The sequence below is a fragment of the Suricata suricatta genome, chromosome X (assembly GCF_006229205.1).
Source record: "Suricata suricatta isolate VVHF042 chromosome X, meerkat_22Aug2017_6uvM2_HiC, whole genome shotgun sequence".
Taxonomy (NCBI): Eukaryota; Metazoa; Chordata; class Mammalia; order Carnivora; family Herpestidae; genus Suricata; species Suricata suricatta.
Window position 1 is genome coordinate 28308467 of NC_043717.1, and position 14194 is coordinate 28322660.

General features: G+C 36.8%; 1 protein-coding gene across 1 annotated transcript in view; it reads right to left on the reverse strand.

Moving 5' to 3' along the window:
* Window positions 1-3094: 3094 nt before the first annotated feature.
* TMEM47 (transmembrane protein 47) overlaps window positions 3095-14194 on the reverse strand; it is a 29903-nt gene continuing 18803 nt past the window's right edge. Inside the window, exon 3 of the mRNA XM_029929638.1 lies at window positions 3095-6462. Within this exon, the coding sequence (XP_029785498.1) occupies window positions 6284-6462 (179 nt within the window). The 3' untranslated portion in view covers window positions 3095-6283. The remainder of the gene's footprint in view (window positions 6463-14194) is intronic.

Below are 14194 nucleotides of genomic sequence, written 5' to 3' on the forward strand. Positions count from 1 at the left end.
TCCTGTTTGATCCAAGTTCTCCCTGTGTCTCCCTGTGTATGGCTCAGCACATATCTGTTTACCAAACACTTACTTTTTCATCTTCCTGTGAATTGCCTTGCTTCCCTTTGTAGCCCCAGACTACCACTCACTTCTTAGCTCCCTACGATGGCCTATAAGCCTCAACTGCCTGACTGCCTGTGGCCTCATAGTCTTAGAGTCCCCATATGCATGTAATGAATTTTTACTTTCTCCTGTTTGTCTCCTATTTAATTCTTAACAGCCAAAAACAAACAAACAAACAGCCTTGAATGGTAGAGGCAAATGTTCCTTCCCAACAATTTCTCATTTTACTTCTTTCAGACACATAACTATGGAAATAATTAACACACTTAAAATAGCTAATGTTTAAGAAGAGTCACCTACATGTTAAAAATTGGAAATTTTGTTCTTATTTGTTCTTATTGGCAAAAGTTGCCACACTACCACTGAGTAGTGATAGGGACACAATGGGGAACTTACTCCCCAAAAACATTTTGATACAGAAGTTTGTGTGGGAGAGGTTGCCAAGCATGAGAGCATTATATCTTTTCAGTTACCATATGGTATCAAAGACCAGTGTTTCTTCCCCATTTAACCCTTAACAATTTAATCCTCCATTCATAATAATCTTAAAAATCTGTTCAGACTTGAAACAATTTCTTTGAACTCTTCTTGTGAACCACATTTTTATTTAAAAAAAATTAAATAGGCTGTGTGATATTTCTTACATTACCTTTATGATAAATTCAAAGCAACCAAGGGGTACTCTTAGTACCATCATCACATCTAAGTAATGTGTAATTATATATAATTGGTGTATATACATATATATACACATATATATTTAGATACTATTTTCATTAATTCTTGTCACATGCAGAAATTAAAGTAGTCAAGGTTTTTGCTGGTTTGATGACATGATTTTCCAGTACTTGTTCCAAGTTTCTTTTATAATCATTATTCCTCTGAAGTCATTCAACTTGGAAATAATTGCTTGCCAAAACTGAGTTTCTCTGGTGAACCACTCAACACAGCTTTAGTTTTATAAAGAACACCATTCTTTGTGTGCTGTTAATCTTGGCTTAGAAACACCACATATTATTCTTCCCACTTAAACAGTTCAGCTCCTGTTCTCTTAGTTATACTTTGGAACCATTAGACTTACTGCTGGAATATAAATGTGTGAGTCACCCAGCTGGTGACTCTTTGAAAACAGATTTTCCAAGTATAGATATATGGACTGTCTGCTCACAGCAACATTCAGTTGTTCAAAATCTGAGGACTTCCCAGTCAGTCTGAAGACCTGCCTCATCCAAGAAAAATTGTTGCATTCTATTAGGTGGCATTTTGTTACTTGGTGTGATTTTAACTTTGGCAGTAGGTAGCTATGATTCCAATAGTTGACACAGACGTCAAATTATTAAGTTAGAGCTTCCTGTGAAAATGCTAAGCACATAATTCTAATTTTTATTTGCTCTTTTAATCTCATTTAAGAATGCACTCCTGAAAACCTATTAGCAGAAGGTCATGAGAATTTGATAAACCAGAAATTCATGTATTCGGTGGATCATTCTACAGAATAGAAAATAATTTCACTACCAATTTATTTTCTAACCCAAATGACTTAAAAACCTTGAAAATGGAACACTGTATTGACATAGGATGGGCCTGATTTAATAAAAGAAACTGCTAACAGGTTATATGACCATTATGGCAAAGCAAATTGAAATTGCTTTCCTGTTTATGTACACGATGAAATCTCTGAAGCCAAAGAATTTTCCCTGGTCAAATCAGAATCAAGTTATGTCTCCATGTCTTCCAAATTCAGAGAAAGTGGGTCATGGATAATTACCAGGCAGGACATGTTTATAAACGTGTTTTGCTCAGACTTCTGTATACAAATGAAAATACTTTATATTGAAAATTTAATACATCAAATGAATGACGCTACTCCATCAAATTAGAAAAAGGCCATTGGAAGGAAAATTTCCAAAATGATAGAAAATTTGTGAAAATGTTAGGATTTATAGCTGTTAACTATGCATACTTTTGGAAGTTTGATATTAAATATAGCATCGGCTTGCAGATGATTTACAATATTTTTGGCAGGAAATACTGAGAACCTTTCACAATTTAAGGGTGCATATGACACATGAAAGGATATCCTAACAAAAATATGTATTTCATGTTCAAACTGATTTTATCAACACAAAAAAGTTTATTCAATTATACATGGTTCTATTTCTATCTTCATGAAAAATTTCTGGCAATCATTCAAGTGAATTTTATCACCTAAATTAAATTTCTTTCCAAGCACACTCACCATTTATATATACAAAGCTGATGCAAAATTTAGACTCTATGAACTCTTTCACATTCACATGTGCACTGAAAATTCAGAGTGCTTCTCTAATTAAAAAATTAGAAATAGTGCATGAAAGGCTGTTTTAACATACCTTGCAAATGCTGAAAATGAAACAAAACCCAAAGTAGAATTATCAACCCTTTTGCTACTGCTGTTTCTAATTCTGTCAGTAGAGGCAGAAAAAGGATAGCCTACTCTGTTATCTCCTCCCAGTGCATTTCAAAACAGTTTCAAAAGTCATTCAAGATTCTTTTATTCTTCATATAACTCACCTGCAGAGGATAGAAAAGAATCTTGGGAGAGGATGTGAAACAGAACTAGTTTTAAAAAGTCTTACATAGGGGCCCCTGGATGGCTCAGGTTTGGTGAGGTGTCCGACTTCAGCTCAGGTCATGATCTCACAGTTCGTGGGTTCGAGCCCTGTGTCAGGCTCTGTGATGACAGCTCAGAGCCTGGAGCTGCTTCAGATTCTGTGTCTCCCTCTCTCTCTCTCTCTCTGCACTTCCCCCACTTGTGCTCTGTCTCTCGTCTCTCTCTCCCAAAAGTAAACATTAAAAAAAAATGCTAAAAGTCTTACATAAAACAAGCATGTCATATTATGTTCTTTTTTCTAAATATATATTATAAGGGAGAGCATGAACTGAAGACATATAATTTAGGAACCTGTTAATGGGTCTACACAGTAGAGAAGACACAGGTCACACCACATCAGTGAAACCACTTTTATTTTTATTTTTCCACATAGATAACTTCATGTCAGCTACAAAAATCATGAAATGAGGAACCCATCATGAAACTGCAAACTCAAAACCACTGGAGTGATAAACAGGTTTCCCCTAGAGAACTGTTAGAAAAAATAACCAGAATACTATGGATTCTTATTTAAGTAGTAAACATGTCATATATTTAAAAATAATAAATATAGAACAGCAGTAGAGAAACTATAGCATCAACAGCATGAAGTATAATTTTATTTGTTAAGACAGATGAAATTTCTAGGCACAGTTTTAGGCATTAAAGAGGACACAGAGGCATAGGTTAGTGTGCGCTGCTCTGTACAAAAATACAGTCTGAATAAATTACATTGCTAGGCATACATTTAGACGTCACTTACCAGTCAGTTCATTGCATGTTTAATAATATACAGGTACATGCTAATCCATAGATATCATTTATATTTCAAACACATAGGTCTCTCTATATTTGTCTTTTAAAATTTACACGTTGAACTTACAAAAAGCTAAATAGTTGTGCAAGAAATCCAAATAACTAGCCCTGCTGAGTACTTTATGCTCTACGTGTGTACGTGTATATATCTAAGATAAACAATGGTTTTGTAGTTAACAGTTTTTCTTGTAAGAAAACATCAAACAAACCTAACACTGCAAAGACATAAGGTAAGTGAAAATTCGCTTGTGTTTATTCTGATAGACAAAACAGTATTTCAGATGAGCAATACCTTTCATGTTGTACCGAGCCTGTTAGAAATGGAATACTTTCAAATATTAGTGACAGTAGAAATGTAGCATAGGGCTTTTCATTGGGAAGGGGGAAAAAGTCATATAAGAAATCTACTTTTCAGTGAACTGCAAATATGTGTGCCTTAAGCCTATAACATATTCTGTCATTTTCCAGCCTGTCATACTGACAATGAAAACTTGCTAAGAGTGGAGATGTGATATTGGTCTAACAGCACACTGCATCCTCTACTAGGACTAAGAAAAGTGCCTCATTGATGTCAGCACCAAAGTACTGTTCTTCCATTATTCAGGAATAAAGAGACTCTCTCACAATAGAGAGGGTTTAGGAGCCCAAATCCCCATCCAACAAATATCATATTTCTCATGCTGCCCTGACAATACGCAATTAACTGCAAGACTCTCTGGCCCAGATTTTACTATTTTTCAAGAAAATTGCTTCAAAAGATTCTATAGTACTAATACCTTTCTGGAAATTTTCCACCCATAGTTTCTCATGATTCTATAGACAATCATATACTTCTATAAAGGTTTCTCTCTAGGATGCATTTAATTCCTTTTGTCTGCCATTGCTAAAATAAGATTAAGCCTGGTTCTTCATATTTACTTTGTGATTCTATAGAAAAGTTGCAAGATAAGTTTATTTTTAAGCAGTTGAATAATAAAATAGGTTTCTTTTCCTGTTGTTTTGGCAACAGTTCTTAAGACAAACTGAAAGCAGAACTCTGCTTTGGGAGGTAAAGAAAATTATTAAATACTATTGATCTTAACAGATTTTGCAACACAATAGAACAGAAGTACATTTTAAGTGATTTTTCCAATGCTTCCTTCTGCAAAAGGGTCAAAACCAGAACATACTGTTTCAGTGTCTTTGTTAACAAAAATAACTATTTATAACTTTTCTATTAGAACTGTATATTTGATATAAAAATATGTTTATAATTAAACTATCCAAATTTGTATATTCAACAGGATTAACACAAGTTTGCAGGGTGAGATTAGTTGCAAACTCATTCCCTATTACTGATGCTTCCTTCCATTTGAACAGCCAACAAATGATTCCCTTAACATAAATCCGTCATAATTGTGTGCACAAATCAGTTAGCCCATTAGTTAACTTCAGAGGACCAGGTGAGAACCAGATGAATTCTACTCCTCTACTGAGACATTTAGACATTTATATAAATCTATCACTATTCTTTTATTTTTTAAATAAAGACATTTAAAGTACTTGGGGGAAAAGCAGCCTTCTATTTTTCTGAATTTTTAACAAAACGATCATTCTAATTGCTACTCTCTTTTTAACTACAGTGTTTACAGAAGAATCATGAATTTTCAGAATAACACCATTTCCGTTTTTCTTCTTATACAATTCTATTAAAACTTTCCAGTGACAGTAGAGAACATAGAGCAAAAGCTTTACGGTATATGTACTTCTGTACAGTAAGTAAGTGTGAATACCAATCTAAGCCTCTTAACAGGTACAAGGTTAGTGTCTGAGCACACTTCACTAGAGCAAGTACTACTTTTACGTGTATTAGGCAAATGCATGTATAGGGCCAAGGAACAACTTATTACCATTTATACTAATGGTTCACCTTTATAAAAATATTTAAGCTTGTTACATACACACAATTACTTGCTGTAATGTTTCGTAAACGACTTAAAGGGTACTTAGGACAAAAGCAACTCATGCATATTTCTTTCTAGTTGCCCCAGGGAAAGTAAAGACTCCCAATTTTCCTCATTCTAGATATGGCTGAGGCACAATTTCTAACCACATAATGAAAAGCATGTGTCTCCAAGTCTTGACGCCCTTCCCAGGGAGCTGCTGATTGCCAAAGCACTGCCTCCCATTAAAAAAAGTATTCTTAAAGGTGGAAGTTGTACCATTAACCAATTACATTCAGAACTCCCAGTAGGTGCTGAAGGGCAGTTCACTTTTCAAAAGCTCACTCAAGCAAATAACCAATGGCCAATGTAGTGATTGGGCAGGGTAAGCAGGTGATAAGGACTCTAATAGTGGAATCCTTGTCAGAGCAAAGGAACTTCTAAATGTTGCTTATGCCAGCTGCTCCCCTGCAGGCAATAGGAGATTGAGGCATTTCTCATTCCAACTAGCTTTTCACAATGGTTGCTGTCATACAGACCCTTCACTTGTCAAGAAAAATTACATGAACATATTGGAAGTTTGCAGCATTTGCCTAGGTCTAATCAGCTCTCTTAATTTGTGCAGGTCCCTAAAATGAATGTAAAAGCTGGTTACGGTGTAGACAGCCAAAAGGCAGAAGATATTAAATCAACCGAGCAAACTGCTTGATGCTCCACAAGTGTTTTAGAAAATAGCGGGTTACAAAAGATACAGACGTCATCCTTTTGGTGGATGGTTGGTTGTTTTGAAAATCTGAGACTGTCGGTTCTAGTAGTAGTCTTCGTAGTTCTTAGGGTTCAGGCAATAAAGGATGGCACCCCCAAACGAAAATATAGTTGCACCCCAGGCCAGGCCATAACCCCAATTGAACTCATGGTAAATTTTCAAGCTCACAGTTTCAATGAACTTGATTGGGTAAAGGACCAGGCTGCAAACCTGTAAAACAACTGAAAGGAAAGCAAATCAAAATTAGAAAAATGTTAGTTGTAGGAAATAAAATGATACAACATATAAATATATATATAAGAGAATTGCTTTCTAATCAAACATAAAAGCCAAAAATTTTGAAGCACTGCTCATTCTAGATGGTACACCTTAAAACATTAACATTTTTCCTTTAACACTATTTCACAATATAGTAGCAATTACTCTTAATAATTAGTATCTCACTATAATAGTATTTGATGAAATAATTCGTGCAATATAATAATTTATATAAGTACTGATTCGCACTTTACAAACATACATGCATAATCATTACTATTATGGCATACAGTAGTCCCATAAGCTAAACTGTTCCACTATACAAAACCTGTAAATAGCTCCCCAAGAACAGTGACCCCAAATGCCAGCTAAAACACCTGCAATTTATTTAGGCTCTTGAGGAGTTGAGGAATTTGAATTCACTTGTACTGATAAAACTGGCCAACCTGTGATGTACGATGTGCTCTTTCTTGCTGTTGTTTCTAAATACCATGTAACTCAGCTGACCGTTCCAGCAACTCCTACCATGGATGTCTTTGCTTATATTCCTCTGTTCAAAAACTATTTCCATTCTTTTCCCTCTCATTTTTAAAAACGGGCTCAAAAGTCATCTTTTTCAAAAAGCAACATCCAGTAATACCTTTGCATGATATATAACAGATGACATCTATACATTTATTCTTCACCTACTTTCAAAAAAGAATGAACTCAATGAAAGCATGGGAGATAGTGGTACTGAAAACATAAGCTAATGATAATAAAATAAACCAAATAATCCGGAAACGGAAGTTTTTGGGTTTTTTTTTTTTTTTGGTAGATCTAAAAGTAGTATTTATCCTGTGGCTATTTCTATATGGGAGACATGGGATTACACAAGAGATGATGTCTTCCCTTCAAAATCATAACTTCATGTGGGATCAAATATTATAAATTTCTACTGTATTTAAATCAACTTAACTAGAATTTATATGATGCATCTGCCTCATTCTCTACCATATGATACCTTCCACCCTCAAGAAACAATCTTTAAAAATCTGGCGTACTATGCAATATGTGTCAGTGCTTGACAGACTACCAAATCTGGTATGCTGTTTGTTTCTGGAAAAAAGTTTTATTGGAACACAGCCAAGCTCATTCATTTATGTACTGTCCGCTCTACCACAGCAGAGTTGAGTGGCTGCAATAGAAACCATGTGGCTCACAAAGCCCAAAGTACTTACTATCTTGCCCTTTATAAAACAAAATTTGCCAACCTCTGCTACATAAAATAAATGTTTGTTTAAAATGATTATTATGGGGCACCTGGGTGGCTCAGTCGGTTAAGCCTCCGACTTTGGCTCAGGTCAGATCTCACATTCGTGGGTTCGAGCCCCGCATCAGGCTCTGTGCTGACAGCTAGCTCCGAGCCTGGAGCCTGCTTCCGGATCTGTGTCTCCTTCTCTCTCTGCCCCTCCCCCTCTCATGCTCTATCTCTCTCTGTATCAAAAATAAATAAAACATTAAAAAAATAAAATAAAATGATTATTTAACTCACCTTAATGATACTGTAAATTCCAAAAGTACAACAAAAATGTAAACAATTAAGGAGACAAGAATAAAATTTGATATAGTAAAAAAGATACAGTTTATTAGAATTTTTATGAAGAGCAGTAGGATGGATAGTGTGTTTAATTAAACTGGACTTTCATGCTTTAAAGTCTATGCTCATCTATTCTCAGTACCTATAAAAGATCCTTATTACCAATATGATTAATGTTCCTAGCAAGTCTACATTAATGGTCTTCTATCTCTAGTATAAAGCTAATGAACTCCAGAAAACCCCTGAGGGGAGCCTGGGTGGCTCAGTCGGTTGAGCATCGGAGTACGGCTCAGGTCATGATCTCATGGTTCGTGGTTTGAGCCCTGTGTCAGGCTCTGTGCTGACAGCTCGGAGCCTGGAGCCTGCTTCATATTCTGTGTCCCCCTCTCTCTCTGCACCTCCCTCACTCAAGCTCTGTCTCTCTCAAAAATAAATGTTTAAAAGAAAAAAAGAAAGAAAATTCCTGAGGGCATGATTCCACAAGATCATTACTTTCTACAAGGCTCTGATTAGGGGTCAAGTAACCTTTCTGGAGCCAGGTGTAAGAATTTGAAACATTTTTGCCATGTAGCTCAATGCTGCTCCAAATCAGCACTGGCCTACCACATTTCCACACCACAGAGAGTGGATGGATAAGTAGGTCCATATGAAAGGAGAATCCCTTGACATCCACAAATGAAACCATGCCTTGTTTATAATTTTACAATCTCATAAAAGATTTTAAGTCCATATTAAGACAACTGATAACTCATTATATAACCCACATTTCTCTACTTTCAGCCAGAAAGGGCTAAATATGTACTAATTTAAAAAAAAATCAGCAGGCTCTGTGTCTTTGTAAGGGAAAGAGTGCTTTCATGTTTTAAATGCTTAAAATGAACAAGAAGCCAATTCCTATCGACCATAAACTACAGAAAAAAATTGCAAAGTTACTAAGTTTTTTTTAAAATGGCATTTCTCCTCAGGTTTCTCTACTCTGGTCGCCAAAGGATCCTTTGAAATGTAACTGAGTTAGGAATAGTAATTCATTTACTCATTCAACAAATTCATTCATTCCATAAGAAGGTTTGAATGTTTCTAAAGTGATACAGTTTAAGGCATTGATAACAAAAGTTGCTACCCCCATGGGCAGGCAGTCCATTAGTTAAATAAGTACAGGATAGGGCATGTGAGACCTGATAATACAAGAAAGCAACACACAAGATTGAGGCATAACAGCCTTTTCTTTCAGATCAAACGCTGAAGAAGCCTCTTTAAGGGGGAGTCATTTGAACACAGACCTGAATGAAGTGAGGGGCACAGGACACTATAGTGGGGAGTGAGCATTCCAGGTGGACGGCGCAGGAAGCGTAAAACCCCTGGCTCGGTGCGTGCTGGGTGCAGTTGAGCATCAGTGACAATACTGTGGTTGCAGGACAAAGAACATGATGGCAAGTGGCAGGAGAGGAGACAGAAGAGAGCCAGAGGCCCATTCAGGCCCTTTGAACCATGGGCAGGGCTCTAGATTTATTCTAAGTATGATGGACAGCTGCTAAAGGAGTTTGAGCAGAGAAGCAATAACTGATCTGAATTCTATTCCAGAAGGGATCTATGGGTTCTTTTGTGAGACAGCCAGTCTCTAGGGTGAGTTGTTTACCTAGCCGGCTTTTAATATTCATTTCAATGTGTTTTACTTAGCAAATATTTGGCCTCCCTGGTATAATACAACGACATAATTTCCCTCCAGTGGAAAAGTGGAAATACAACTCCATTAGGCTCCACTGGCATATTCTCCTGAGCAGCTTTCTTAGAGATAAAACTTTATTGTGTTGTAGCCAGATGAAAATTACCCTAAAACGCTTTATGCCTCTGAATTATTTTTCTCTCTTTAGAATCACTGGGAGAAATGCATGTAATAGCAAAACTGAGAAAAAAACATATAAAAGCCAGCATTTGTAAATAACTTTCTCCATTTAACAAAAATACACACAGGTAAAAATGCCTCCTTGCCTTGTGTAGATGCTATGAAGGGAAGAAAAAAAGAACACAAAAGCAAAAAAAAAAAAAAAAAAAAAAACCAAAAAAACAAAAAAAACACCTGAAGAGTTCAGGACTCAAGAAAATATCATTATACTTGTATTTCTATTTTACCACCAATCCATGTAACATAATAGGCATTGGCTGTGGAATTCTCTATACTCTATATCAGAGGCAACATGAGTAAAGTTGTGGAACATTTTAGGATTTGAAGGCAATGTCAAGTTCAGTTTATACCTCTCTCCACTTTTTTGAAAAGAGGCAATAAAACTACTAACTATGAAATTGTGTGGCTAGAACCATGACAAGAACTTAGAGGTACTAATTTTAGTCTTATGTCTAGTTTTCTTTAAGGGGATATTTTTCAGTGTTTTCAATATTGAAACAGAAAACATTCAGTACTGAAATATTCAACATTTTCTTTTAAGGGGATATTTCAACAAACATTTATTGGATGTTCACTGTGCAGTAGGTAAAAGGGGTGAAACAGATAGGACATGGCCCTTGACCAGTCATATTTCATACTTTATGGTGGAAACAGACACATAGATAATTACAAACAAATGTGTTCAACACTAACAGGAGAGGCATGTTAACACACTTATCCATTCATTACACATTTACTGAACTCAATATTCCAAATATCATTTTTGCCTGGAGAAAGAAGGGAGGGCTTCTAAGAGGAAGCACCATTAGGAGCACCAGTTCAGGAGAGGACTTGGTCAGCAGACAAAGATGAAAAGACCTCTAGGAAAAAGCTGCAGGTTGTACAAAGCTTAGTAGTGTAAAAGGGTGTGCCTATAGAAACGTCACAGGGTTGGAATAGAGGCTATATTCACATGAAAATGTTTGGTTCAGACTTAAAAGGCTTAGTCTGTCATGAAAATAATAGACTGGATTCTGTAGGGAGACATCTCAGAGATTATTTTTATTTTTTTCTAATAAACTATTTAAAAATGTTTTTCAACATTTTTGGGAGAGAGAGAGAGAGAATGAAAGAGCATGAGTGGGGAGAAGGGCAGAGAGAGAGCGGGAGACACAGAATGGGAAACAGGCTCTAAGCTCTGAGCTGTCAGCACAGAGCCCGATGCAGGGCTCGAATTCATGAACTGTGAGATCATGACCTGTGAGATCATGACCTGAGGTGAAGCTGGATGCTTAACCGACTGAGCCACCCAGGCACCCTTCTAATAAAGTATTTTTTTAATGTTTATTTATTTTTGAGGAAGGGGAAGGGGCTGAGAGGGAAGAGGACAGAGGATCTGAAAGCCGACAGACAGCAGAGCGCCCAATGACAGGCTTGAACTCAAGAACCATAAGATCCTGACCTAAGCCTAATTCAGACAGTTAAATGACTGAGCCATCCAGGTGCCCCTCAGAGGTTAACTGTAGAAGCTGTCAGTGTTCTACCCATATAATACTTTCATCTTCATCACCCCAGGGCACTCAGCCTGACTTCCAACTGTCAGCAGCAGCTGCACTTCTTGGCCTGACTTTTCCTCTGGCCGCTAGAGCTACTTTGCCTGATTGTAGCCTGGTGCTCTGGTAAATTAACACGGCTCTCTCCCCAGCATCACCTCAGCCCTCACCAATGACTCTCAGAATTTGGTTTCTAAATACCCCAGTTCCCTCGTCCTTCCAATGAAATAATTCTGAGATGTGTGTTATAAAACTGGTTTCCAGAATTTTTCCAAGACAAGCTCTAGCTGCTTAAAGCAACAACTGGTGTGATAACAAACTTTTTTTTAAATGTTTTTATTATTTATTTTTTTATTTTTATTAATAGTTTATTACCAAGTTGGTTTCCATATAACACTCAGTGCTCTTCCCCACAAGTGCCCCTCTCCATGCCTATCACCCCCTTCCCCTTCTCTTTCCTGGCTCTCTTCCCTTTGCTGTTTCACTTTCCATTCCCTTCTTTTACCTCCCAGATTAAGTGCTTGCACTTGTCTCCTTGTCTTAGGTTCTGCGTCTGGGGAAGCCAAAGGGACAAGTGACAAGAACACATTTGTATTTGAGGACTACACGTCATGCACTTGTGTGCAAGACAAACTATAAACTGAAGGAGCCTTGAGAAGGAAGGCCCTTAGGAGGCTGGTCAATGCACAGACACAGGTCAGAGAATGGGAAGAAAAGATAATAAAAGATAAACTCAATAACTGGATTCTAGGAAAGGGAAAGGAAGGAGTCATGTAGACATTTTAAGTCAGATATTAAAAATCAAAAAATAAAGCAGGGGAAATTCAAATTTGGGAGCTGAGATGTTCTACTTGAGGAAGAGTTATGCCCTCAACTAAGGCAGCAATTGTGGTTCATGAAAAGAAGCTACAGAATTAGAAGATAATTTAGAGATAGAATTGATAGGACTTACCAGCCAAGTCCCTAAATACCGTACTTACAAAAAGAAAATGTAATTTGGAGAAGAAATATTTGCCCATTAAGGGTTAATATGAAGCCATCTTCTTTTCCTTTTGAAATTTCATCTGTAATTACTGAGAACTGTAGTACATATGAAATTCATTATTGTACTGATACTATAAAATGTTATAGCCAGAGAGTAGTTTGATACTGATAAGGATCTGTGAGTAGAATTCCTTTTTAGTTTGAAATCTAAGCTGGACACTGATTTTTCTGCTAAAATCTAGACTGAAAATAACTCCAACCTCCTCATACATGTGACAGGATGGTGAGGAGGGATGCAAAACACAAGCCTCTCATCAGAGATGGCTCAGAGATGGAAAGTAGTTACAGGACCCTGACGAGAGAGAAATCACCATTCGGTATAAACATTCAATTACAGAAGGCTTTTTGCACATAAAACAGAAAGGAAATACCGTTCATAAAATTAGTGGTGATTCTGTTATTTAAATTCTGAATTATAAGACTGAGAATTTGCAATTTTTACTAAAGGCCTTTAAAAAATGGAAACAATCATCCCAAGTCCCACTGGGGAATAAAAAAGATCTGCAAAACCAGACAATAAAAGAGGACTCAGAATGAGGCAACTCCTTTAATTTCACCAAGTCTTTAGTGAGAACTAGATGCCAGTTATCATAATCCCATCATATCTCACCAATCATTGTCAGTTACACAATAAGAAATGCGGTATAGTCATCTGTATTGGAAACTTGTACACTTTCATGGTGTGCTCTGACTCAGTCACGTTATGACATCTCTTGTTGGTTGCTTACTCCCTTCGGGTGTTGCCCCCCAAGAGATGGAGTAACAGGATGGACTCCAACTGCAGTGCACAGTTGGCAGCTGAATTCAAAATTCAAGGCTGATTCTGCTCTTGTTTTTCTATGTGTTATATGTAACCCAGTAAGGATGACTTGTGAACCCCCACATAGACTTTCAACTGAGACAGATGCCCTGAACTGAAACTTACCTGTTGGGTAACTTAACTGCAAATTACCTGTTGTATAACTCTGGGGAATGACTTAAAATTTCTGAGCCTATTTCTTCATTGATAATATGGGGAAAAGAAATACCTCATCTTATACAGAGATAGTATATATCGAGTGTCTAGCAGTGTGACACATGGTAGGTGCTCAATTCATTAGTATTGCCAGCATTATTATTACAGATAATATCTGATTCTGAAGTCTAGACTTCTAGGACCAGTGAGGGAGTTGTGGAACATGGTACAGTGTTTTGTTTTTTTAAATGCTTATTTATTTATTTTGAGAGCAGGGGGGAAGAACAGAGAGAAAAAGAGAGGGAGAGATAAAATGCCAAGCAGGATCTGAGAAGTCACCACAGAGCCTGATGATGAGATCATGACCTGAGCAGAAATCAAGAATCGAATGCTTAACCAACTGAGCCACCTGGGCACCCTGGGACACTGTTTGAGATAGGCTCAGTGATGACTAGGTCATAGCAATTCTAGCAACTATTCAGGCAGGTAACAAACCCCACCCTAAATGAAGGACTTCAGAGAAAAAGGGAAAATGAGATTTAATCATCAGTTTTAGTTAATACTCTTGGAGTATATAATCTAACACCAAGGTAGTATAGTTACATACTGTAGGTGCCCAACATATATTTGTGAAATAAATAAATGAAAACATGAATAAAAGAAAAAGTCATTTTTATAACTA